Source organism: Chiloscyllium punctatum, chromosome 48 (genome assembly GCF_047496795.1).
Source record: "Chiloscyllium punctatum isolate Juve2018m chromosome 48, sChiPun1.3, whole genome shotgun sequence".
NCBI lineage: Eukaryota > Metazoa > Chordata > Chondrichthyes > Orectolobiformes > Hemiscylliidae > Chiloscyllium > Chiloscyllium punctatum.
This window is the reverse complement of record NC_092786.1, coordinates 62,088,083-62,115,840: the sequence shown is the minus strand read 5'-3', so window position 1 is coordinate 62,115,840 and position 27,758 is coordinate 62,088,083. Positions and strand designations below refer to the sequence as shown.

Below are 27,758 nucleotides of genomic sequence, written 5' to 3'. Positions count from 1 at the left end.
AAGGATCCCCAGGCCATGGTGTACAAGGGCTCTGGGATTATGCTGTTCCAGGATTTTTCTCCAGACATGGTCCGCAAAAGGAGGGCAATTCATGAGGCGAAGAAGCGTCTGAGAGACTTAAACATCCAATATTCCTTGCGTTACCCAGCAATGCTGTGGTTCAGCCATGAAGGATCAGTTTATAACTTTGGATCACCAGAGAAGGCTAAAGAATTTTTGGACTCTCTTAAATAGACTTAAGAATTAAACCGTATGGCTAATGATGCTATTATGTGGTGTCTGGGTCAAGGGCAGGGCACTGGTTGGGAGAGGATACGGTGGGTTTATTGATAGGTAGTGATGCCCCCTGGGAGCAAGGGGGAAAAATCTCCTTTTAAATGTGTTTTATATTTTTCTTATTTAGAAATAGTTTTAACTATATTGGCGTTAATGTATTAAAGAATTTCTACTTTTGTGAATTTTCTACAGTCTATGCTTGGGGTGTTTTGGGTGGGGTTCTTCCTCCCCGGGGAGGGGAGAGTCTCGGACTTGCACTTGCCTGGACGATCATGGTTAGTCATTCGATTAGGTGGTGTACCTGAAACGTCAAGGGGAGTAATTCACCCATCAAAAGCAAGAAAATACGATCAAGCCTCAAAAAAGAAAGGGTTGATATAGTTCTCTTACAAAGGACACACCTTCTGGATAAACAGCACTTAAAATTACAACAAGAAGGATTCGATCAGGCCTTCTTTTCATCTTTTAGTTCAAAGAGTAGGGGAGTAGTCTTTCTCATTCGGAAGAATCTTCCTTTCAAAATCTTAAGTCAGGTAAAAGATTAATCTGGATGGTATATACTGATTAAAGCCCTCATAAATGGAGAGGAGTATGGAATTTTGAATCTTTATTGTTCCCCGGCACACCCCTTCAAATTTATAATGAAAGCGTTCTCCAAACTGATGGCTTTTGGGGCTCGTTACACAATTATCGGACAAGATTTTAATTGTACTATGGACCCAGAGGTATACAGGATACCCAAGAGTACTGCAGGTATATCTCTTAGATCCAGACAATTGGCAGATTTGAATAAGGAGCTAGGGTTAATAGATGTGTGGAGGTGCCTTCATCTGCAGGGCAGACACTTTACTTGGTACTCTAACCCACATGAGTGTCATACTGGAATTGATATGTTTTTTGCTCCCTCGACCTTTTTGAACTCCATAGTATCCTGCAAAATAGGTAATATAATAATCTCTGATCATGCTGCAGGAAAGGAGAAAGTGAGGACTGCAGATGCTGGGGATCAGAGCTTAAAAGTCTGTTGCTGGAAAAGCGAGCAACATCAAAGGAGGAGAATCGACATTTACGTCGATTCTCCTTCTCCTTTGATGCTGCCTGACCTACTGCGCTTTTTCAGCAACACATTTTTAAGCTCATGCTGCAGTATACATGGAAGTTAAGACTAGGGACGATGAGACAAGCCCCGACATTGGCATATGGATTCCTTCTTAATGAAGGATAGCAAATTCATAAAATATTTCTCTCAAGAATTCAAAACCTTTTTGGAAATTAACAGGTACGGCCAGTAACCCGTCAGTGATGTGGGAGACCATTAAGGCTTATGCGCAAGGTCTCATTATTTCATACTCGGCGATACAAGAAAAACAAAAGGGAGAACAACAGCGTCTACTCGAGGCTTGCTTGAAGGCAGCTGAGACAGCGTATGTTGATCGGCCCTCTGCTGCTAAGTTACAAAGAATTACAGCCCTTAGGACAGCCTTGAATACCAGACTTACCCAAACAGCAAATAGGGAAATATTATTTGCAAAGCAAAGACTATATGAATATGGTGATAAGCCTGGTAGATACCTAGCGTATCTCGCAAGGAGAAAAAAGGCCCCACAAGCTATCACATCCATTAGGGAAAGTGCTAGTACTTTGACTCATGACCGCAAAAGGATCAGTACAGCCTTCAGAAAGTTTTATTCTGATCTGTATACATCACAGGATTTTGAAAACAGAGCTAAGAAGGTGGAGTCCTTTTTTAAAAGCCTGGCCTTTCCGGACTTAACCCCAGAACAGGGTGCTGATCCTGATTGCTCCCCTGGCAAGCCAGGAAGTACTTGATGCAATCAGGCAGCTTCTGAGTGGTAAAGCACCTGGCCCAGATGGATTCCAGGCTGAATTCTAAAAAGAGTTTATAGGGGTATTGGCTGGCCCACTTACAGACATGTATAATTATTCATATAGTCAGGACTGCCTCCCGCCTTCGATGAGAGAAGCAAATATTTCTCTCATTCTTAAAAAGGAAAGGCCCCAGAAGATTGTGCATCATACAGACTAATATCTTTGCTAAATGTAGATTTAAAAATTCTTTCTAAAACATTAGCATTAAGGCTGGAGAGAGTTTTACCATACAACATAAAAGATGACCAGATGGGGCTTATCAAGGGCCGTAGATCACCTAATAATATTAGAAGGGCTTTAAATGTGATTCAAACTGTCATCAGGAAAGAATACTGGGAATAGTAGTCTCCCTAGATGTGGAGAAAGCATTCGATGGGGTTGAATGGTTATATCTGTTTTACACATTGGAAAATTTCAGTGTCGGAGAGGTATTCGCTAAATGGGTCTCCATATTGTACAATGACCCCAAAGCAGCCGTGATTACAAATGGTTTAGGCTCAGATAGCATCAGTGTGGGTAGAGGCTGTCGTCAGGGATGTCCTCTCTCACTGTTATTATTCACGCTAATAACTGAACCACTAGCGGAAGCTATATGGGCCAATTCTAATATAATAGCTCCGAGAGTTGGTTCCGGTAAACGTAAAATTACCCTTTATGCAGACGATGTTCTCCTTTTTCTTAGAAATCCTTTGATATCCATGCCCTGCTTGATCCAAGTAATCAATTTATTTAGTGCGTTCTCACATTACAAAATCAACATCGGAGGCCATGTCGATGGATGGTCTTGCTAGTATGTCCAATTTATTGGACGGGTCTTGCTTTCCATTTCGGTGGTCTCTGGAGGGTTTTTAATATTTAGGTATTTTTAATCACCCCAGTATTTGGTCAGCTGTATAAAGCCAATTTGGGCACCCATTAGAGAGTATAAGGCAGGACCTTCAATGCTGGGGGGGGAATCTCCCAATATCTTGGTTAGGCAGAATAGGTCTGCTTAAAATGAATATTTTGCCCGTCTCTTATACTCTATGAGAATGCTCCCTGTGTGTACTTCAACACCAGGAGCATCCAGAATAAGGTGGGCGAAGTTGCAACACAGGTTGGTACCTGGAACTCCAATGTTGTGGCCATTTTGGAGACATGGACAGAGCAGGAACAGAAATGATTGTTGCAGGTTCCAGGATTTAGATGCTTCAGTAAGAATAGAGAACATGGTAAAAGAGAGGGAAGCGTGGCATTGTTAGTCAAGTTAGACAGTATTACAGTGGCAGAAAGGATGTTTGAGGACTCGTCTACTGAGGTAGTATGGGCTGAGGTTAGAAACAGGAAAGGAGAGATCACCCTGTTGGGAGTTTGAGAGGCCTCTGAATAGTTCCAGAGATGTAGAGGAAAGGATAGCAAAGATGATTCTGGACAGGAGCAAGAGTAACAGGGTAGTTGTTATGGGGGTCTTTAACTTTACAAATATTGACTGGAAATGCTACAGTTCGAGTACTTTAGATGGGTCAGTTTTTGTCCAATATGTGTAGGATGGTTTCCTGACACACTGCGTAGACAAGCGAACAAGTGGCGAGGCTGCACTTGATTTGGTAGTGGGTAACGAACTTGGCCAGGTGTTAGATTTGGAGGTAGGTGAGCACTTTGGTGATAGTGACCACAATTCGATTATGTTTACTTTAGTGACGGAAAGGGATAGGTATTATAGCGCAGGGCAAGAGTTAGTGCTGGGGCAAAAGGCAATTATGATTCGATTAGGAAAGTTTTAGGATGCATAGCATGGGGAAGGAAATTGCAGGGGACACGCACAATTGAAATGTGGAACTTATTCAAGGACAGCTATTGCATGTCCTTGATAAATATGTACCAGTCAGGCAGGGAAGAAATTGTCGAGCGAGAGAGCTGTGGTTTACTAAAGAAGTTGAATATCTTGTCAAGAGGAAGGGGGCAGCTTATGTTAGGATGAGATGTGAAGGCTTAGTTAGGGCACTTGAGAGCTACAGGTTAGTCAGGAAACACCTAAAGAAAGAGCTAAGAAGAGCCAAGAGGGAACATGAGAACCCGTTAGCAGGTAGGATCACGGAAGACCCTAAAGCTTTCTATCGGTTTATCAGGAATAAAAGAATCACTACAGAAAGATTAGGGCCAATCAAGGATAGGAGTGGGAAGTTTTGTGTGGAGTCAGAGGAGATAGGGAAAGTGCTAAATGAATATTTTTCATCAGCATTAACACTGGAAAAAGACAATGTTGTCGAGGAGAATGCTGAGATACAGGCCACTAGACTGGACTGGATTGAAGTTCACAAGGAGGAGGTGTTAGCAATTCTAAAAATAGGTAAGTCCCCTGAAAAATATTTCAATTTATTAATAACAGAGAAACCACTGCTCTTGGGCTAAAAAAATTCAAAGATTCATAAGCTTTGAAAGGAAATCATCTTCATTTTAGAACTAAATAGTCGATTCTTATTCTGAGACTATGACTCACGAGTTCTAAACTTTACAGCCAAAGGGAAGGTGGTGGATTAGTGGCATTATCGCTCGACTACTAATCCAGAAATTCAGAATAATGTTCTGGGGAATTGTGTTCAAATCCTACAAAAGCAGATGGTGGAATTTCAATTAAGAGTTGACTGATGACCCTGAAACCATAGTCAATTGTCAGAAAACCCAACTGGTTCACTAATGTCATTTAAGAAAGGGTATCTGCCACCCTTACCTGGTCTGGCCTGTATGTGACTCCAGAGCCACAGCAATGTGGTTGACTCACAACTGCCCTCTGAAATGACCGAGCAAACCACTTAGTAGAAATGAAACCAAATGGACCACCTAACATCGACCTTGGAACCAGAAAAGGCAACGGCAAAAATACAAATAGCCTGTCGACCATGCAAAGTCCTCCTTACCAACATCTGGGAGCTAGTGCTGAAATTGGAAGAACTGTCTCACAGACTAGTCAAGTAACAACCTGACATAGTCATTGTTAAGGTATCATACCTTACAGATAACTCCCCAGCCACCACCATTACCATCCCTGGATATGTTCTGTCCCACCGGCAGTACAAACCCAGCAGAGGTGGTGGCACAGTGGAAAACAGTCAAGAAGGAGTTGCCTTGGGTGTCCTTGACATCGACTCCAGACTCCATGAAGTCTCATGGCTTCAGGTTAAACATGGGCAAGGAAACCTCTTACTGGTTACCACATACTGTCCTCCTTCGGCTGATGAATCAGTATCCCTCCATGTTGAACATGGAAGCACTGTGGGTGGCAAGGGTGCAAAACATACTCTGAATGGGGGATTTCAATGTTCACCACCAAGATTGCCTCTGCGGCAGCATTACTGATCGAGCTGGTCGGGTCTGAAAGGATTTAACTGCTACACTGAGACTGCAGCGGTGGTGAAGGTACCAAGAACAAAACACATACCTGACCACATCCTTACTAATCTGCCAGCTGTAGAAGCATCTGTCCATGATAGTATAGGTAAAAGTGACCACCGCACTGTCCTTGTGGAGACAAAGTCCCGCCTTCACATTGAGAATAACCTCCATCATGTTGTGTGGTGCTATCACCATGCTAAATGGGACAGACTTCAAACTGATCTAACAGCTCAAGACAGGGCATCCACGAGGCACTGTGGGCCATCAACGGCAGTAGAACTGTACTCCAGCACCATCTCATGGCCTGGCATATCCCCCACTCAAACATTACCATCATGCCAGGGGTTCAACCCTGGTTCAATGCAGTGTGCAGGAGGGCATGCCAGGAGCATCAGCCATACCTGAAGATGAAATGTCAACCTGGTGAAGCTACCAAACAGGACTACTTGCCTGCCAAATGGCATAAAAAGCCAGTGAGAGGCAGAACTAAGCGATCCCATAATCAATGGATCAGATCTAAGCTTTGCAGTCCTTTCACATCCAGTCGTGAATGGTGGTCGACAATTAAATAAGTCACTGGAGGAGGCTATACAAATATCCCATCCTCAATGATGGAGGAGCCCAGTACATCAGTGCAAAAGATAAGGCTGCTGCATTCACAACAATCTTCAGTCAGAAGTGCCAAGTGGATGATCCATGTCGGGCTCCTCCAGTGTTCCCCAGCACCACAGATACAAGTCTCCAGCCAATTTGATTCACTCCATGTGATATTAAGAAATGGCTGGAGGCACTGGATACTGCAAAGGCTCCGATAACATACCAGCAATAATACTGAAGACAATGACCATCACCAATAACTGACACTCGAACCACGGCCCCTTGACATTCAATGGTATTACCATCACTGAATCCCCCACTGTCAACATCCTTGGGGTTACCATTGACCAAAAACTCAACTGGACTCAGCTCATAAATACAAGAGCAGGTCAGAGGCTTGTGATACTGCGGCAAGTAACTCACCTTCTGACACTCCAAAGTCTCTCCACCATCTACAAGACACAAGTCAGAAGTGTGATGGAATACTCACCACTTACCTGGATGGGTGCAGCTCCAACAACACAAGAAGCTTGATACCATCCAGGACAAAACAACCCGCTTGATTGGCACCAAATCCACAAACATTCAATCCGTCCACCACCGGTGCTCAATAGCATCAGTGTGTTCTGTCTACAAGATGTACTGCAGAAATTCACCAAAGATCCTTAAGACAGCACCTTCCAAACCCAGGATATACCACCCCTCCTGAACGCAGTGGCTTGCTCCATCATTTCAGGACATAGTTAAGAGTCACTCAGCAGCATTAAAATATAAAAGAGTGGAAAAAGTTTCCCAAATAAAATATAAAATCGAGCATATGAATCAAAAACAGGACTGGTGAAATACAACTAAAGAGTCAGACTATTTCTCAGAATTTTTATTTACTGAAAATATGTTTGTGGCAAAGAGGATCCTGCTGAATGTTGTTGCTTCATCATGTGTTTGAGCGTTGACCATCAAGTCACATCGCTACAATTTTCTAAGCTATATATTTGGCTACTTCCCCCTCCCCCGCCCCTGCCCGCCCCCACCACCCCTCCAAGATCAGCAGTCTATTTGGATCTTATCAATTCATGCAAGAAATAAATCTTGTAATGGGCCAGGTTAGGGCTTCCTAACAATGGGTTATATCTTCCTGTGGGAATACAGGAAAAAATTTGGGTCACAACTTTTGAGCAGCAATGGCTATCATGGAGTTTTGGGCCAAGGGCTAGAAGGCCTCTTTAAACACACTTTTTTAAAATGAAGGACATTGCCTAACTGACCAATCTCTGCAATTAAAACCATTTTCCCCAATCCCCACTGCTCTATCCTGACAACCTCACTCACTCTGGGGTGACTGCATTTTAAGCCTAAAAATAAGGTTACAGCAGGTGGAAAGTTTGGGAAGCACTAGTCAAGGGAAAGAACATTGATCCTGAAGTCCTGCCAGCTCATATGCATTCTAGTGAAAGTAAGCAACCGCTAATTCTAGCCTGAGAAGCCTTGTTACACTGAAACTTGAAACCACAAGGGAACCAAAGCTCAGTGACCCAGACACTGAAACTGACCAATCGAATGCATCAACACAGAAAGCTGATTCTAATCTTAACATTTAGGATTGAAATGCTCTAATTTCCAGGTGCTATATACATCTAAATACAATTACACAGCAGGCAGTTTTCAGTTTGCAACGTTGCCAAATCAGATAAAGTTACACAATCCTTTGGTAAGTTTTATTAGATATTTTTTCACTCCCATAATTGTGTTCTGTGAATGTGTGTCATAATGTTAACAAATCTGTCAGCAATTAATAAACAGAAAAACATTTCAATCACACGAAGCCAAGAATCTAGTGGGAGCAACAAAATATTTTTTGCAGCGGCAATTGGAGTGGGAGGAGCAACAGCGAGGACCAGAGGCCTGAAGGGAAGATAAATTTTAATTTTAAAAACTTACCTTAGGTATAAGCAGAGCGCACACTGAGCAGACGTGGACATGGGACTGCTGTTAAGTGAGGCTTTATATCTGGATGGTTGATTTATCCAAAACACTACTTGGGTAGTGTCTCCCACCCATCCTTCTCCTCTAACCAAAAAAAAAGGTTCTACGTGTCAGATTGGTAAGGTGACTTTTTTTTTGTTTTTCAGTAGTCTTGTTGGAAATTTAGAATAGTGGGAATGGAGGTTTGGGTAGTTGAATGCTACTCCTGCAGAATGTGGGAGGTAAGGGTCACCACTACTGTCCCTGCTGACAGCATCTGTGAGAAGTGCACCCAACTCCAACTCCTCGAAACCACTGGATCTGGAGGAACTTCGGATCATTCAGGAGGCAGAGGGGATTATTGAGAGGCGTTACAGTGAGGTAACTCGGGTAAAAGAAGAAGGTAGATGGGTTACTGCCAGGGGACGGAAAGGGAACCAGCAGGCAGTGCAGGCATCCCCTGTGGCCGTTCCCCCTCAATAACATGTATATTGTTTTGGATACTGTTGGTTTGGGGGAAATCATCTTACCAGGGGTAAACAATGTGGCATAGGTCTCTGCCACGGAGTCTGTCCCTGTTGCTCAGAAGGGAAGAGGAGTAAAGCATTAGTCACTGGAGACTCCATAGTTAGAGAGAAAGATAGGAGGTTCTGCGGGAACAAGAGAATCATGGTTGATGTGTTGCTTCAAGATGCCAGGATTTGTGATGTCTCAGATTGTGTTTTCGGGATCCTTGAGGGGCAGGGGAGCAGCCCCAAGTTGTGCTCACATAGATACCAACATAGGAAAAGAGATGGGGATTTAAGGCAGAAATTCAGGGAGCTAGGGTGAAGGCTTCGAGCTAGAACAAACAGAGTTGTTATCTGTGGTTTGTTGCCATGCCACGTGCTAGCGAGGCGAGGAATAGGGAGAGAGAGGAGTTGAACGCGTGGCTACAGGAATGGTGCAAGAGGGCGGGTTTTGGATTCCTGGATAATTGGAGTGCTTTCTGGGGAAGGTGGGACCTCTAAAACAGGATGGTCTTCACTTAAACCAGAGGGGTACCAATATCGGGGGGGGGGGGGGGGGGGTGTAATATTTGCTAATGCTCTTAGGTTGGGTTTAAACTAGTTCAGCAGGGAGATGGGAACCTAAACTGTTGTTCGAGTATACAGAAGATTGAGAGTAGTGAGGTCAGAAATAAGGTTTCAAGGTCACAAGAACACACCGGCAAGTAAGAAGTTGGATTGAAGCGTGTCTACTTCAACGCCAGGAGCATCCGGAATAAGGTGGGTGAACTTGCAGCATGGGGTACAGGGATTTCAATGTCGTGGCCATTTCGGAGACATGGGTACAGCAGGGACAGGAATGGTTATTGCAGGTTCTGGGATTTAGATGTTTCACTAAGAACAGAGAAAATGGTTACCAAAAAAAGGGGTTTGAGGTGGTGTTGTCAGTTAAGGACAGTATTACGGCGGCAGTAAGGACATTTGAGGACTTGTCTACTGAGGTAGTATGGGCTGAGGTTAGAAACAGGAAAGGAGAGGTCACCCGGTTGGGAGTCTCCGAATAGTTCCAGAGATGTAGAGGATAGGATAGCAAAGATAATCTTCAACAGGAGTGAGAGTGACAGGATAGTTGTTATGGGGGACTTTAACTTTCCAAATATTGACTGGGAATACTATAGTTCAAGTACATCAAATGGGTCAGTTTTTGTCCAATGCGTGCAGAAGGGTGTCCTGACACAGTATGTAGACAAGCCAACAAGGAGCGAGGCCACATTAGATTTAGAACTGGGTAATGAACCCGGCCAGGTGTTAAATTTGGAGGTAGGTGAGTATTTTGGTGATAGTGACCACAATTCAGTTATGTTGACTTTAGTGATGGAAAGGGATAGGTATATACCACAGGACAAAGGTTATAGCTGGGCAAAAGGCAATTACGATGCGATTAGACAAGATTTAGGATGCATAGGATGGGGAATGAAACAGCAGGGATGGGCACAATTGAAATGTGGAGCTTATTCGAGGAACAGCCACTGCTGATCCTTGACAAGTATGTACTTGCCAGGCAGGGAGGAAGTTGTTGACTGCAGGAACCTTGGTTTACTAAGGAAGTTGAACCTCTTGTCAAGAGGAAGGAGGTGGCTTGTTAGGATGAGATGTGAAGGCTCAGTTAGGGTGCTTGAGGGTTACAAGGTAGCCAGGAATGGCCTAAAGAGAGAGATAAGAAAAGCTAGGAGGGGACATGAGAAGTTGTTGGCGGATAGGATCAAGGAAAACCTTAAGGCCTTCTGTAGGTATATCAGGAATAAAAGAATGACTAGAGTAAGATTGGGGCCAATCAAAGATAGTAGTGGGACATTGTGCGTGGAGTCAGAGGAGATAGGGGAAGCGCTAAATGAAGATTTTTCGTCAGAATTCACGCTGGAAAAAGATAATATTGCCAAGGAGAATTCTGAGATACAGGCTATTAGACTAGATGGTACTGATGTTCACAATGATATGGTGTTAGCAATTCTGGAAAATGTGAAAATAAATAAGCCCCCTGGGCCAGATAGGATTTATCCTGCGATTCTTTGGGAAGCCAGGGAGAAGATTGCCAAGGCATCTTTAAGGCATCATTGTCTACAGGAATAGTGCCAGAGGCTGGAGAATAGCAAATGTTGTTCCCTTGTTCAAGAAAGGCAATAGAGACAACCGTGGTAATTAGACCAGTGAGTCTTACACCTGTTGTGGGTAAAGCGTTGGAAAGGATTATAAGAGATATAATCATCTGGAAAGGAATAAGTTGATTTGGGATGGTCAACATGGTTTTGTGAAGGGTAGGTCGTGCCTCACAAACTATTGAGTTCTTTCAGAAGGTGACCAAACAGATGGATGAGGGTAAAGTAGTTGATGTGGTGCATATGGACTTCAGTAAGGCATTTGATGAGGTTCCCCATGGTAGGCTATTGCACAAAATACAGAGGCATGGGACTGAGGGTGATTTAGCAGTTTGGATCAGAACTTGGCGAGCTGAAAGAAGACAGAAGGTGGTGGTTGATGGGAAATATTCATCCTGGAGTTCAGTTACTAGCGGTGTACCGCAAGGATCTGTTTTGGGGCCACTACTGTTTGTCATTTTAACAAATGACCTGGGTGAGGGCATAGAAGGATGGGTTAGTAAATTTGCGGATGACATTAAGGTCAGTAGAGTTGTGGATAGTGACGAAAGATGTCGTAGGTTACAGAGGGACATAGGTAAGCTGCAGAGCTGGGCTGAGAGGTGGCAAATGGAGTTTAATGCAAAAACATATGAGGTGATTCACTTTGGAAGGAGTAACAGGAATAAAGAGTACTAGGCTAATGGCAAGATTCTTGGTAGTGTAGGTGAACAGAGAGATTGCAGCGTGCAGTTACACAATTTGGAGATGCCGGTGTTGGACTGGGGTGTACAAAGTTAAATATCACACAACACCAAGTTATAGCCCAACAGGTTTAAGTGGAAGCACTAGCTTTCAGAGCGCTGCTCCTTCATCCATCTTCGACCACCTGATGAAGGATCAGCACTCCGAAAGCTAGTGCTTCCAGTTACACAGATCCTTGAAAGTTGCTATTCAGGTTGATATGGTTGTTAAGAAGACATACAGTGTGTTAGCTTTTATTGACAGAGGGATTAAATTTCGTAACCACAAAGTCATGCTGCAGCTGTACACAACTCTGTTGGAAGCTGCACTTGGAGTATTGCATACAGTTCTGGTCACCGCATTATAGGAAGGATGTGAAAGCTTTGTAAAGGGTTCAAAGGAGATTTACTACAATGTTGCCTGGTCTGGGGGGGAAGGTCTTATGAGGAAAGGCCGACAAGAGGGGAGGGGGAGGCCACACTCGATCTGGTGCTGGGTAATGAATCAACGCTTAACAGATTTACTTCAGTAATAATTTAGAAATCTAACATTCACTCATATTAAACTGCATTGCTTTCATGATGCTAAATTAAGCATTTAGAAATTAAGAAATGGGGACTGTCAAATAAAATTGAATTTCAAAGCAATTAAAGACAATTTCACACAACACATATAACAATAGCAGATACTAACATACCTTATCCATATGGAATATAAGGTCCAGCTCACAGACATTCTCAAAACACTTGTCCAATGTTTCCACAAATACCTGAAGAAACAAACAAGCAACAGCTGTTCCTCAGTCTGACAATTCAATATTTTCTAATCAACATTGAACCCATGCCTGCTAGTTTACAGATAGGGACATTATCATTGCACCAAAAGACCCCTGGCAGACCTATAAAAGGCCAGTGACTGCTTACCCTAAAATGTAGCCCCTCAGTCAGCCAGAAACTGGGAGAGGCAATGGACAAGTGGTATTTTTGCTGGACTGTTAAATCAGACAGGTTGACTCTGATTAGCCATGGCACTGTCCTGAGAACTGAATCAGCAAATGACTGTCATTATTTTATTGAGTTGAAACAGCTGTAGTGCATAAAACATCTTCCTAGACCAATAGCCTGAACTTCTGGATTACTAGTCTAGTGATGTTACCACTATGGACTATCCTGATGTATGCCACACATAAAACTTTGTCAGGATGTCTTTTTTTCAGCAATATAGATTGCTTTGAGAGACATTAAAAGCTGAATCACTGGACTGACAGTGGTTCACAGCCTATATCAAGCAGATGTATCTTATTTCAAAGAATGATAGAGGCAGATGAGGAACCTATCTGTCGGTAACTAATTAATTAAAGATTTAACTTAAAATCATAGGTAAAGCATAAAAAGAGGCCATTGTCCATTAGGCCAAGAGCAACTATGGATTCCTTAGCAAGGTTATGGCTTTTGCCCGAAACATCGATTTCAAAGCTACTTGAATGCTGCCTGAACTGCTGTGCTCTTCCAGCACCACTAATCCAGAATCTGGTTTCCAGCATCTGCAGTCATTGTTTTTACCTCTACAATTAATCCCACTGCCCAGTAACCCCACAAATTTCACTCTTAAATATTTATCCAATTCCCTTTCAGTAGTTATGACTGAATCTGATCCCATTGGCAGCTCATTCCAGATTACCATTCTCTCTGTAGGGAACAACTCCCTTACCCCAAAGTCTCTCTACCTTGTTTGGTGCGTTTTGTGGTCACCAAATGGTTTGTCAGAGAGAACAGTTTCACCTTAGTTAGTCTAATGAAACACTTTATGATTTAGAATACCTCTGTCTCTTTCTTTGCTGTTAGAAGAACAATCCCAGCTTTTCTGATCTCCGAACACAAGTGAAGTCCGACATCCGGAACTATTTTGGCAAATCCCCTCTGCACCCACACTAAGGACTAGACATTCTTCCTAAAGTGTGGTGCCCAGAATTGATTTTTCAATTAAGATCAAAATAATGATTTGTAGAAGTTTAATATAACTGCCTTGTTTTTCTACGCTTTACCTCTAATTATAAAGCCGAGAACCCAACACAATATTTGTAACAACTTTCTCACCTTGCCTTGCATGCACCTTTCTAAGGTTTTTTGGATAGACATGGTCTCTTCATTTCTGCACCTATTTTAAAATTATGTAATTCCACATATGTTCCTCCTACCGAAATTCATCACTTCACAATTCTCCATGAAATCACATCTCCCAAGTAACTGACCATTTCATGAATTTCACGCACATTCCTCATCAGTGTTTATTACATCATCTGCAAACTCTGAAATTATACCTTGAAAAAATGCAGGTTGTTAATATAGAAGGGATGGCAGTGCAGGGAGAGCAATGTTCCTCCTGCATGATGTTTGAGGTGAGGGATGCCATTCATGTCCCAACCAAGTACATCTGCAGGAAGTGCACCAACAACATAGGTAGAAAGAGGGATAGGGTTGTAAGGCAGGATTTCAGGGAGCTAGGGTGGAAGCCAAGAGCTAGAATAAACAGAGTTGTTATCTCTGGTTTGTTACCTGTGCCACATGATAGCGAGGCAAGGAACAAGGAGAGATATCAGCTGAACACATGGCTGCAAGGATGGTGCAGGAGGGAGGGTTTCAGGTTTTTGGATAATTGGGGTTCATTCTGGGGAAGGTGGGACTTGTACAAACAGTACGGTCTGCATTTGAACCAGAGGGATACTAATATGCTGGGTGGGAAATTTGCTGTTGCTATTCGGGTGGGTTTAGACTAGCTCAGCAGGGAAATGGGAACCGGAGTGTAGTTGCAGTGCACAGGAGGATGAGTGTAGGAAGGACAGGGACAGGATTTCAGGATCACAGCAATGTGCTGGCAGACAGCAAACCGGTTTGAAGTGAGTCTATTTCAATGCCAGAAGTATCCGAAATAAGGTAGGTGAGCTTGCAGCATGGATAGGTACCTGGGACTTTGATGTTGTGGCCATTTCGGAGACATTGATTGATAGAGCAGGGTAAGGAATAGATGTTGCAGGTTCCAGGGTTTAGATCTTTCATTAAGAACAGGCAAGGCGATTAAAGAGGGGGAGACATGCCCTTGTTCGTCAAGGATAGTATAATGGTGGCTGAGAGAACTTTCATTTGAGTGGGAGCAGCGGCCGAGGAAAAACGAACCCGGGAGACTACAGCTAAGGTAAGACAGTTTGTTTCAAAATTACTTACCTGTAGCGGGCAGCGGAAGTGAGGTTGGAGCGCATAGCTGGGCGGGAAGGTAAGTGATTAGTATTTGAGTGGGTGTGTTCTAAACCCCAGGTCCTACTTTCGTAGGGCCTCCTCTAACCTAACTTTAAAGTCCACAGGTAAGTGACTCAGTGTTCTTGTTTTTGGAGACAGTGTACAGTCATGGCAGCGCAGGCGGTGGAATGTTCCTCCTGCAGGATGTTTGAGCTAGGGGTGACCACCGATACTCCTGCCGACTTCGTGTGCAGGAAATGCAGTCAGATCCTGATCCTCACCGAACGAGTTAGGGAACTGGAACTGGAACTGGATGAGCTGAGGATTATTCGAGAGGCTGAGAGGGTGATCGATAGAAGCTACAGGGACATAGTTACGCCAGAGAACAGAGGTAGCTGGGTAACAGTTAGAGGTGGGAAGGGGAAGAAGCAGGCAGTGCAGGGTTCCCCTGTAGTCGTTCCCCTAAAAAATAAGTATGCAGCTTTGGAAACTGTTGGGGGGGACAGCCTTGCAGGTGTAAGCTGCAGTGAAGGGGTCTGTGGCTCTGAGATTCAGAAGGGAAAGGGGGAGAAGAAGAGAGCGCTAGTTATAGGGGACTCTCTAGTTAGAGGGACGGACAGGCGGTTCTGTGGACATGGGCGAGACTCTCGGATGGTTTGTTGCCTCCCGGGTGCTAGGGTCCGAGACGTCTCGGACCGTGTCTTCAGAATCCTTAAGGGGGAGGGTGTGCAGCCAGAAGTCGTGGTACACATTGGCACCAACGACATAGGTAGGAAGAGGGGTGGGGAGGTCATTCAAGAGCTCAAGGAGTTAGGCTGGAAGCTAAAAGCTAGGACAGACAGAGTCGTCATCTCTGGGTTGTTGCCGGTGCCACGTGACAGAGAGGCAAAGAATAGGGAGAGAGTGCAGTTGAACACGTGGCTGCAAGGATGGTGTAGGAGGGAGGGCTTCAGATATTTGGACAATTGGACTGCATTCTGGGGAAGGTGGGACCTGTATAAACAGGACGGGTTGCACCTGAACCAGAAGGGCACCAATATCCTGGGGGGTAGGTTTGCTAGCACTCTTCGGGGGGGTTTAAACTAATTTGGCAGGGGGATGGGATCCGGACTTGTAGTCCAGCAAGTAAGCTAGCTGTGTGTCAGGAAGTCCAAGACTGTAGGGAGGCTGTGGAGAAGGTAGCACTGACCGGGACTACTTACGGACACAGAGATGGGCTCAAGTGCGTATACTTCAATGCAAGGAGTATCAGAAATAAGGTGGGTGAACTTAAGGCATGGATCGGTACCTGGGACTACGATGTTGTAGCCATCACGGAAACATGGATAGATGAGGGACAGGAATGGCTGTTGGAGGTTCCTGGGTACAGATGTTTCAGTAAGATTAGGGAGGGTGGTAAAAAAGGAGGGGGGGTGGCATTGCTAATTAGAAATGGTATAACGGCTGCAGAAAGGAAGTTTGAGGGAGATCTGCCTCTGGAGGTAGTATGGGCTGAAGTCAGAAATAGGAAAGGTGCAGTCACCTTGTTGGGTGTTTATTATAGGCCCCCCAATAGCAGCAGAGATGTGGAGAAACAGATTGGGAAACAGATTTTGGAAAGGTGCAGAAGCCACAGGGTCGTAGTCATGGGCGACTTCAACTTCCCAAATATTGATTGGAAGCTCTTTAGATCAAGTAGATTGGATGGGGCGGTGTTTGTGCAGTGTGTCCAGGAAGCTTTTCTAACGCAGTATGTAGATTGTCCAACCAGAGGGGAGGCCATATTGGATTTGGTACTCGGTAACGAACCGGGACAAGTGGTGGGCTTGTTAGTGGGTGAACATTTTGGTGATGGCGACCACAATTCTGTGACTTTCACCTTGGTTATGGAGAGAGATAGGTGCACACAACAAGGAAGTTTTTACAATTGGGGGAAGGGAAATTACGATGCTGTAAGACAGGATTTGAGGAGCATACGTTGGGAGCATAGGCTGTCAGGGAAGGATGTGGTGGAAATGTGGGACTTTTTCAAGGAGCAGATACGACGTGTCCTTGATATGTATGTACCGATCAGGCAGGAAAGAAATGGTCGTGTGAGGGAGCCTTGGTTGACGAGGGAGGTTGAATGTCTAGTAAAGAGGAAGAAGGAGGCTTACATAAGGTTGAGGAAACAAGGTTCAGACAGAGCAGTGGAGGGATACAGGATAGCCAGAAGGGACCTGAAGAAATGGATTAGGAGAGCTAAGAGAGGGCATGAAAAATCCCTGGCGGATAGGATCAAGGATAACCCCAAGGCATTCTATGCGTATGTGAGAAACCTGAGAATGACGAGAACGAGGGTAGGTCCGATCAAGGACAGTGGTGGGAGACTGTGTATTGAGTCGGAAGAGATAGGAGAGGTCTTGAACAAGTACTTCTCTTCAGTATTTACGAACGAGAGGGACTGTATTGTTGAAGAGGAGAGTGTGAAACGGACTGATAAGCTAGAAGAGATATCTGTTAGGAAGGAAGATGTGTTGGACATTTTGAACAACTTGAGGATAGACAAGTCCCCCGGGCCTGACGGGATATATCCTAGGATTATGTGGGAAGCAAGAGAGGAAATTGCAGTACCGTTGGCAATGATCTTCTCGTCTTCACTGGCAACGGGGGTGGTACCAGGGGACTGGAGAGTAGCGAATGTTGTGCCCCTGTTCAAAAAAGGGAATAGGGATAACCCCGGGAATTACAGGCCAGTTAGTCTTACTTCTGTGGTAGGCAAAGTAATGGAAAGGGTACTGAGGGATAGGATTTACGAGTATCTGGAACGGCACTGCTTGATTAGGGACAGCCAGCACGGATTTGTGAAGGGTAGGTCTTGCCTTACAAGTCTTATTGAATTCTTCGAGGAGGTGACCAAGCATGTGGATGAGGGTAGAGCAGTGGATGTAGTGTACATGGATTTTAGTAAGGCATTTGATAAGGTTCCCCATGGTAGGCTTATGCGGAAAGTCAGGAGGCATGGGATAGAGGGAAATTTGGCCAATTGGATAGAAAACTGGCTAACCGGTCGAAGTCAGAGAGTGGTAGTAGATGGTAAATATTCAGCATGGAGTCCAGTTACAAGTGGAGTTCCGCAGGGATCAGTTCTGGGTCCTCTGCTGTTTGTAATTTTTATTAATGACTTAGATGAGGGAGTCGAAGGATGGGTCAGTAAATTTGCAGATGATACGAAGATAGGTGGAGTTGTGGACAGTGAGGAGGGCTGTTGTCGGCTGCAGAGGGACTTAGATATGATGCAGAGCTGGGCTGAGGAGTGGCAGATGGAGTTCAACCCTGCCAAGTGTGAAGTTGTCCATTTTGGAAGAACAAATAAGAATGCGGAATACAGGGTTAATGGTAGGGTTCTTGGTCAGGTGGAGGAACAGAGGGATCTTGGGGTCTATGTACATAGATCTTTGAAGGTTGCCACTCAGGTGGATAGAGTTTGTAAGAAGGCCTATGGAGTATTATCGTTCATTAGCAGAGGGATTGAATTCAAGAGTCGTGAGGTGATGTTGCAGCTGTACAGGACTTTGGTTAGGCCACATTTGGAGTACTGTGTGCAGTTCTGGTCGCCTCACTTTAGGAAAGATGTGGAAGCTTTGGAGAGGGTGCAGAGAAGATTTACCAGAATGTTGCCTGGAATGGAGTGTAGGTCGTACGAGGATAGGTTGAGAGTTCTCGGCCTTTTCTCGTTGGAACGGCGAAGGATGAGGGGTGACTTGATAGAGGTTTATAAGATGATCAGAGGAATAGATAGAGTAGACAGTCAGAAACTTTTTCCCCGGGTACAACAGAGTGTTACAAGGGGACATAAATTTAAGGTGAAGGGTGGAAGGTATAGGGGAGATGTCAGGGGTGGGTTCTTCACCCAGAGAGTGGTGGGGGCATGGAATGCGCTGCCCGTGGGAGTGGTAGAGTCAGATTCATTGGCGACCTTTAAGCGGCATTTGGATAGGTACATGGATGGGTGCTTAATCTAGGATAGAAGTTCGGCACAACATCGTGGGCCGAAGGGCCTGTTCTGTGCTGTATTGTATTGTTCTATTGTTCTATTCTATTGTTCTATTGTTTTGATGAGGACCTGTCTACTGCAGTAGTGTGGACTGAGGTTAGAAACAGGAGAGGAGAGGTCACACTGCTTGGAGTTTTTTATAGGCCTCCGCAGAGTTCAGGGAGGTGGAAGAGAGGATTAGCAAAATTATTCTGGGTAGGAGTGAAAGGAACAGGATGGTCATTATGGGGGACTTTAGCTTCCCTAACATTGTACTGGAGTTATAGCATTTCCAGTCATCGGATGGATCAGTTTTTGTCCAATGTGTACAGGAGGGTTTCCTGACACAGTATGTCTAAGGGCTGACAAGAGAGGAGGAGGAGGCCACACTCGATCTGGTGCTGGGTAATGAACCAGGCCAGGTGTTTGATTTAGTTGTCAGTGAGCACTTTGGAGAGAGTGACCATAATTCAGTTACGTTTAGTTTAGCGATGGAAAGGGATAGATACATGCCACAGGTCAAGAGTTATCAATGTGGCAAGGGCAATTATAATGCGATTGGGTAAGAATTGGGATGCATAGAATAGGGTGGCAAAATGCAGGGATGCAGACAATGGAAATGTAGAGCTGGTTTAAGGAACAGATATTGTGTGTCCTTGATAGGTATGTCCCTGTCAGGTAGGGAGGAAGCGATAAGGTAAGGGAACTGTGGTTTACTACAGAAATTGCATCTCTTGTTAAGCAGAAGGAGGCGGCTTATGTGTTGATGAGGCAAGATGGTTCAGATGAGGTGATGGAGAGTTACAAATCAGCTAGGAAGGATTTAAAGAGAGAGTTAAGAACAGCAAAGAGAGGACACAAGCAGTGTTTAGCAAATAGAATAAAGGAGAACCCTAAAGGTTTGTCTGGGTATGTGAGGAACAAAAGGATGATTAGGGTAGGAATAGGGCCAATCAAAGACAGAAGTGGGAAGTTGAGTGTGGACCCTATGGAGATCGGAGAGGTGCTAAACAAACATTTCTCATCGGTTTCCACTCAGGAAAAGCAGAATATTGTAGAGGAGAAGAATAAGGTACGAGATATTAGACTAGAGAGGATCAAGGTTTGTTACGAACAGGTGTTATCAATTCTCGAAGGAGTGAAAGTAGACAAGTCCCCTGGGCCGGATGGGATTTATTCAAGGATTCTCTGAAAAGCTAGGGAGGAGATAGCAGAGCCTTTGGCTTTAATAGTTGAGTCGTCATTGTCTATAGGTTTGGTACCAGAGGACTGGACTATTGCAAATATTGTACCCTTGTTCAAGAAGGGTAGCAGAGATGACCCAGCTAATTATCAACCAACGAACCTTACTTTTGTTGTAGGAAAGGTTATGGAAAAGATTATAAGAGATAAGATTTATAATCATCTAGCAAGCAACAATTTGATTTCAGATAGTCAACAAGGTTTCGTCAAGGGCAGGTCATGTCTCACAAACCTCATTGAACTTTTTGAGGAGGTGACCAAGCATGTAGATGAGGGTAGGGCAGTTGACCGGGTATACATGGACTTCAGTAAAGCCTTTGATAAGGTTCCACATGGTAGGCTGTTGGAGAAAATGCAGAGACATGGAATTGAGGGTGATTTAGCAGTTTGGATTAGAAACTGGCTTTCTGTAAGAAGGCAGTGAGTGGTGGTTGATGGAGAATATTCAGCCTGGAGTCCAGTTACTAGTGGTGTGCCACAAGGATCTGTTTTGAGACCACTGGTGTTTGTCATTTTTATAAATGACTTAGACGCAGGCATATGTGGATGGATTAGTAAGTTTGCAGACGACACTAAAGTCGGTGGAGTAGTGGGCAGTGTGGAAGAATGTTACAGGTTGCAGGGGGACTTGGATAAACTGCAGAATTGGGCTGATGGTGGAAAATGGAGTTCAATGCAGCTAAATGTGAGGTGATGCACTTTGGGAAGAATAACAGGAAGGCAGAGTACTGGGTCAATGGTGTGGATGTGCAAAAGAATCTTGGAGTCCATGTACATAGATCCCTGAAAGTTGCCACCCAGGTGGATAGTGCTGTTAAGGCAGCTAGGTTTCATTGGTAGAGGGATTGAGTTCCGGAGCCGCAATATCATGCTGCAACTAGCAAAACGCTGGTGTGGCCATACTTGGAATATTGTGTACAGTTCTGGTCCCCATATTTCGGGAAGGATGTGGAAGTGTTGGAAAAAGGTGCAGAGAAGATTTACCAGGATGTTGCCTGGTCTGGAGGGAAGGTCTTATGAGGAATGGCTGAGACACTTGAACCTGTTCTCATTGGCAAGAAGGCTAAGAGGGGATTTAATAGAGACATACAAGATGATCAGAGGATTAGATAGGGTAGACAGTGAAAGTCTTTTTCCTAGGATGATGACATCAGTGTGTACGAGGGGACATAACTACAAATCGAGGGGTGATAGATTTAAGACAGATGTCAGAGGCAGATTCTTTACGCAGAGAGTGGTAAGGGTGTGGAATGCCCTCCCTGCTAATGTAGTCAATTCAGCCATATTAGGGAGATTTAAACAATCCTTAGATAAGGACATGGATGATTTTAGGATAGTGTAGGGGGACGCGCTGAGGATAGTTCACAGGTTGGCACAATATCGAGGGCCGAAGGGCCTGTTCTGCGCTGTACTGTTCTATGTTCTATATATCAAAAACATCAGTGATCCTAACACTGGCCTGAGGTAACATCTCTATAAAATATCCCTTCAGTCTGAGGAAACAGTCAGTAATTCACTCAAAGACATTCTCAAAACACTTGTACAATGTTTCCACAAGTACCTGAAGAAACAAACAAACAGCAGCTGTTCCTTAGTATGACAATTCAATATTTTCTTATCAACATGTTCGGAGGTATTGAACCCAGGCCTCCTAGCTTAGCGGTAGGGACATTACCATTGCTCCACAAGACCCCTGCCAGACCTATAACAGGCCAGTGACTGCTTGCCTTAAAATATAGCCCCTCAGTCATCATGGCAATTTGTGGATCTATGCTGCCATTATCCCTTTGAATTTTCAATTTTACGATCATCTCTTATGTAAAAGAGGAGGTGATAGATTCAATAACAAATTCAATTTTAAAAATGTGAAACTAAGAGTCTAACAATGACCATCAATCCACTGCCGATTGTCAGAAAATCCATCTGGTTCACTGATGTCCATTTGGGGAGGAAACTGTCATCCTTTACTTGGTCCGGCCTCCATGTGACTCCAGACCCAAATCAATGTGGGCGACTTTTAACTGTCCTCTGAGCAATTAGGCTTGGCAACAAATGCTGGCTATGCCCTCAGACCACAAATTAATGAAACATTTGGTGCTATGTATAAGTCTGTATGAACATCATCAACTGTATAAACTCGGTAAAAACAATGCCTGCAGATGCTGGAAAACCAAATTCTGGATTAGTGGTGCTGGAAGAACACAACAGTTCAGGCAGCATCCGAGGAGCAGTAAAATCAACATTTCGGGCAAAAGCCCTTCATCAGGAATACAGGCAGAGAGCCTGAAGGGTGGAGAGATAAGTGAGAGGAGGGTGGGGGTGGGGAGAAAGTAGCATAGAGTACAATAGATGAGTGGGGGAGGGGATGAAGGTGATAGGTTGGGGGGGGTGGAGTGGATAGGTGGAAAAGAAGATAGGCAGGCAGGACAAGTCATGGGGACAGTGCTGAGCTGGAAGTTTGGAACTGGGGTGAGGTGGGGGAAGGGGAAATGAGGAAACTGTTGAAGTCCACATTGATGCCCTGGGGTTGAAGTGTTCCGAGGTGGAAGATGAGGCGTTCTTCCTCCAGGCGTCGGGTGGTGAGGGAGCGGCGGTGAAGGTGTCCTCGGCAGAGTAGGAGGGGGAGTTGAAATGTTGGGCCACAGGGCAGTGTGGTTGATTGGTGCGGGTGTCCCAGAGATGTTCTCTAAAGCGCTCTGTTCGGAAGCGTCCAGTCTCCCCAATGTAGAGGAGACTGCATCGGGAGCAATGGACACAATAAATGATATTGGTGGATGTGCAGGTAAAACTTTGATGGATGTGGAAGGCTCCTTTAGGACCTTGGATGAAGGTGAGGGAGGTGGTGTGGGTGCAGGTTTTGCAATTCCTGCGGTGGCAGGGGAAGGTGCCAGGATGGGAGGGTGGGTTGTAGGGGGGCGTGGACCTGACCAGGTAGTCACGGAGGGAACGGTCTTTGCGGAAGGCGGAAAAGGGTGGGGAGGGAAATATATCCCTGGTGGTGGGGTCTGTTTGGAGGTGGCGGAAATGTCGGTGGATGATTTGGTTTATGCGAAGGTTGGTAGGGTGGAAGGTGAGTCCCAGGGGCGTTCTGTCCTTGTTACGGTTGGAGGGGTGGGGTCTGAGGGCGGGATGTGGACGAGATGCATTGGAGGGCATCGTTAACTACGTGGGAAGGGAAATTGCGGTCTCTAAAAAAGGAGGCCATCTGGTGTTCTGTGGTGGAACTGGTCCTCCTGGGAGCAGATACGGTGGAGGCGGAGGTATTGGGAATATGGGATGGCATTTTTACAGGAGGTAGGGTGGGAAGAGGTATAATCCAGGTAACTGTGGGAGTCGGTGGGTTTGTAAAAAATGTCGGTGTCAAGTCGGTCGTCATTATTGGAGATGGAGAGGTCCAGGAAGGGGAGAGAGGTGTCAGAGATGGTCCAGGTAAATTTAAGGTCAGGGTGGAATGTGTTGGTGAAGTTGATGAATTGCTCAACCGCCTCGCGAGAGCACTATAAGCAGGAGCGTATAATCTCACCAACACTTTCCGCTAATATACCAAGAATGCAATGTAGCCAGTCAAATACAGTAATACTTTAACAAATTAGAGATCCATCAATCTGTAATGGCAACTCTGTTTTTTTCCCACACATACTGCCAGACCTGAATATTTTCAATACTTTTTGTTTATACTGCCCTTAAATATTTGCTGTCCATCATTTATTAACTCTGAATTTTCCAAATAACAATTAATTTATCTCAGAATATTGTGTTTAAGACGTTTTTCCATTTACATAAGGCTGAATGACCCACTTCTGAACCAAGGTATAAAAAAGGCAATCTTTTCTCCTTTGACACTAATTGCTATCCTCTTCTCACTTTGTGGCTGCCTCATTTACTGCTACATTAACAACATTGTTCTCCATGGAACACAGATGAAGACCTCTTACTTATTGAGGAAGAGCATATGGTCGAGATAATAAAATCTCTTTTCTCATCCCTTCATTCCTTTGACTACCTTTTGGCACAGTGTTAGCACTGCTGCTTCACAGCGCCAGAGACCCGGGTTCAATTCCTGCCTCAGGCGACTGACTGTGTGAAGTTTGCACATTCTCCCTGTGTCTGCGTGGGTTTCCTTTGGGTGCTCCGGTTTCCTCCCACAGTCCAAAGATGTGCAGGTCAGGTGAATTGGCCATGCTAAATTGGCCGTAGTGTTAGGTGCTGGGATAAATGTGGGGAATGGGTCTGGGTGGGTGCACTTCGGTGGTCGGTGTGGACTTGTTGGGCCAAAGAGCCTGTTTCCACACTGTAAGCAATCTAATCTAATTTAACTCTGGCTTTGCTTTAATGTTTATTTGCTGATTAACTCTCATAGTTTATCTTTAGCTCTCTTCATCCCATCCTCAGTTCTCAGCTGTTCTTTCTACATTTAACTTGCTTCTCTACAGAGTTGTGAACCTAATATTTATCAAAAGTCTCCTTATCTAATTTTATTTTACTATCTGTTTAATAATTTAATCCTCCGGAGTCTTTATTCTTCATATCTCCTTCATGGGAACATGTCTTGTCTGTTACACTCCCCCAAATCGTTTCCTCTTTGAAGCTCTCCCATTGCTCAATTACTTTTCTATCTGCCAGTCCTCAACTCCAATGCATCTGGACGTGGTCCATTTCCAGCTTATTTAAGAGCACTTTTTAAGCTTAAAGGGTTCATCTGGAGTGCAAGTAGGATCTAAATTTCATTACGTTTCTCCTCAAAATACATCCAAAATATTTTTCCCTGTTATCAGCTTTATTTGGATTGAGCACAATCCCGTCTGGTTACAGTACACAATTGAATTCGTAAAAGACAAATTCCTTAGATCATATTGACAACTCTGACAGATCAATCAAAGCAAAATGTGTTTCCTGTTAGAACACTTCACAGTGGGAAAGTGACCACTGCATCACGGGTTCAAATCAACTGAGACAAATCCTGTTTGACTACTGCTTGCTCAATTATTTCCACAGCTACTGTTGGGAATCTTTCAAAGGGAATTGGTTAACTGAGGACAATACAGTTTTAATTTTCTTTTGAATTTACAGAATTTAAATCAGAAATTCAAGTTGACTGGCAATGGCGTATATTCTTGAATTTTCTTTCCGCTATACTAGCATCACCTTGTTAAGTTGCATTCCAACCTGTGTTATATTTTTAAGTCAAAATCGAACAAGATAAATGGAGTGTCAGAAACTTATATTGTCTTTGGAATGGAAAGGAACATTAAATATAATTATTGGTAAACTTCATTTGATGAACTATTTTTGTTTCCCGAAACACTAAAACTTTTAAATTGGAAAAGACAATTTTACTGAGCTGGGATCTGACTTAGTATAAATGGAACATCCACTTGAAGGATGTCAAAGCAGTGGGGCACATTCATAGAGGATATATAGAGAGTATAGAATAAATATGTTCCCATTATTAAAAACAGAACTCTCAAATCTAAACCCACCCTGGATATCCAAGAAAATTTAACTCTTGTTAAGTCAAAAATAAAGAGAAGAGGCCAAACACTCAGGGCTCTGAGTCATGAAGTCATTTACAATGCAGAAGGTGGCTATTTGGCCCTTCAGGTCCATGCCAGGTGTCATGAGAAAAGCTTTGCCTAACTTTCCTGATCTAAACCTGTCATAATCATGCACACTAAATTTTCGCACAAACTCCTATCCACCCATGGAGGACAATCTGAGCTTCGCCAACGTAACCTTTCCCATCCTTCTAATTTCCCTGGAAGTCTCCAAACAAGGGCCAGGCCATATGCTAATTATTTCATTTGCTAATTTCTCCTTTGAATCCTCCCACTTCCTCCAAACAAAAGGGGTAGCCATGGGCACCCGCATGGGTCTCAGCCATGCCTGTCTCTTTGTCGGTTACGTGGAACAGTCCATCTTCTGTAGTTACATCAGCACCATTCCCCACCTTTTCCTCCACTACATTGATGACTGTATCGGTGCAACCTCATGCTCCCACGAGAAGGTTGAACAGTTCATCAACTTCACCAACACATTCCAGCTCAACCTTAAGTTTGCCTGGACCACCTCAGACACCTCCCTCCCCTTCCCAGACCTCTCAACATCTCTATCAATGGTGACCAACTCAACACGGACATCTTCTACAAACCCACTGCTTCCTACAGCTACCTGGACCACACCTCCTCTCACCCTGCCTCCTGTAAAAAATTATCCTTTATTCCCAATTCCTCTGCCTGCACTGCATCTGTTTCCAGGAGGACTAATTCCACCACAGAATTTACCAGATGGCCTCCTTCTTCAAAGACCACAATTTTCCCTCCTACATAGTCGATGATGCCGTCCAGCACATCTCATCCACTTCCCACGCCTCTGCCCTCCAATCCTACCCCTCCAACCACAATAAGGACAGAACTTAAGGATATAAGGACAGGTGGGCGGCATGGTGGCACAGTGGTTAGCACTGCTGCCTCACAGCGCTGGAGACCCGGGTTCAATTCCCGCCTCAGGCGACTGACTGTGTAGAGTTTGCACGTTCTCCCCGTGTCTGCGTGGGTTTCCTCCGGGTGCTCCGGTTTCCTCCCACAGTCCAAAGATGTGCAGGTCAGGTGAATTGGCCATGCTAAATTGCCCGTAGTGTTAGGTAAGGGGTAGATGTAGATGTAGGGGTATGGGTGGGTTACGCTTCGGCGGGGCGGTGTGGACTTGTTGGGCCGAAGGGCCTGTTTCCACACTGTAAGTAATCTAATCTAATCTAATCTAATCTAATCTAATCTAATCTAATCTAATCTAATCTAACTCCTTGGCCCTCACCTTCCACTCTACCAACCTCTGCATACATCGCATCATCCTCTGCCACTTCCACCACCTAAAAACTGACACCACCACCAGAGGTATATTTCCCACCCCCACTATCCACTTTCCGTAAATACCATTCCCTCCATGACTCTCTAGTCAGATCCACGCCACCCGACCCACCTTCCCTTCCTGTCACCTTCCCCTGCCACCACAGGAATTGCAAAACCTGCACCCACACCTCCTCCCTCACCTCCATTCAAGGTCCCAAAGGAGCCTTCCACATCCATCAAAATTTTACCTGGATGTCCACACATCATTTACTGTATCCGTTGCTCCCGATGCGTCTCCTCTACATTGGGGAAACAGGGCGCCTACTTGCAGAGCGCTTCAGAAAACATCTCTGGGACACCCGCACCAACGAACCCCACCGTCATATGACTGAACAGTTCAATTCCTCCTCCACTCCGCCAAGGGCATGCAGGTCCTGGGCCTCTGCCATGGCCACATCCTCACTACCTGACGCCTGGAGGAAGAACACTTCATCTTCCGCCTTGAGACCCCCCCCCCCCCACCCCACCCCCAACCACACAGCATCAATATGGATTTCACCAATTTCTACCTTTCCACTCCCTCAATTTTATTCCAGTTCCAACCTTCCATCTTGACACCTCCCTCATGACCTGTCCATTTTCCTACCCACCTATCCACTCCACCCTCCTCTCCAACCTTCACCCCCACCTCCATCTACCTATTGCACTTTCAGCTCCCTTCCCCCAAGCCCCACCCCCACTCCTATTTATCTCACCACCCTCACAGCTCACAAGCCTCATTCCTGATGAAGGGCTCTTGCGCGAAACATCGATTCTCCTGCTCCTCAGATACCGCCTGACCTGCTGTGCTTTTCTAGCACCGCACTCTCGAGTCTGATCCCCAGCATCTACAGTCCTCACTTTCTCCTAATGATTTCACTAGTCGTCATCTGCCATCATTGAGCCAACTGTTATTTACACATTACGTGTCCTTCTGGACA

The 27,758-nt window shown here is 44.8% G+C and overlaps 1 protein-coding gene across 2 annotated transcripts in view; it reads right to left on the bottom strand.

Annotated features, from left to right (window-relative positions):
• LOC140469134 (AP-3 complex subunit sigma-2) overlaps nt 1–27,758 on the bottom strand; it is a 91,566-nt gene that overhangs the window by 17,867 nt on the left and 45,941 nt on the right. For both annotated transcript variants that reach the window (XM_072565451.1, XM_072565450.1), the window contains one exon: nt 12,162–12,233. In XM_072565451.1, the coding sequence (XP_072421552.1) occupies nt 12,162–12,233 (72 nt within the window). The remainder of the gene's footprint in view (nt 1–12,161; nt 12,234–27,758) is intronic.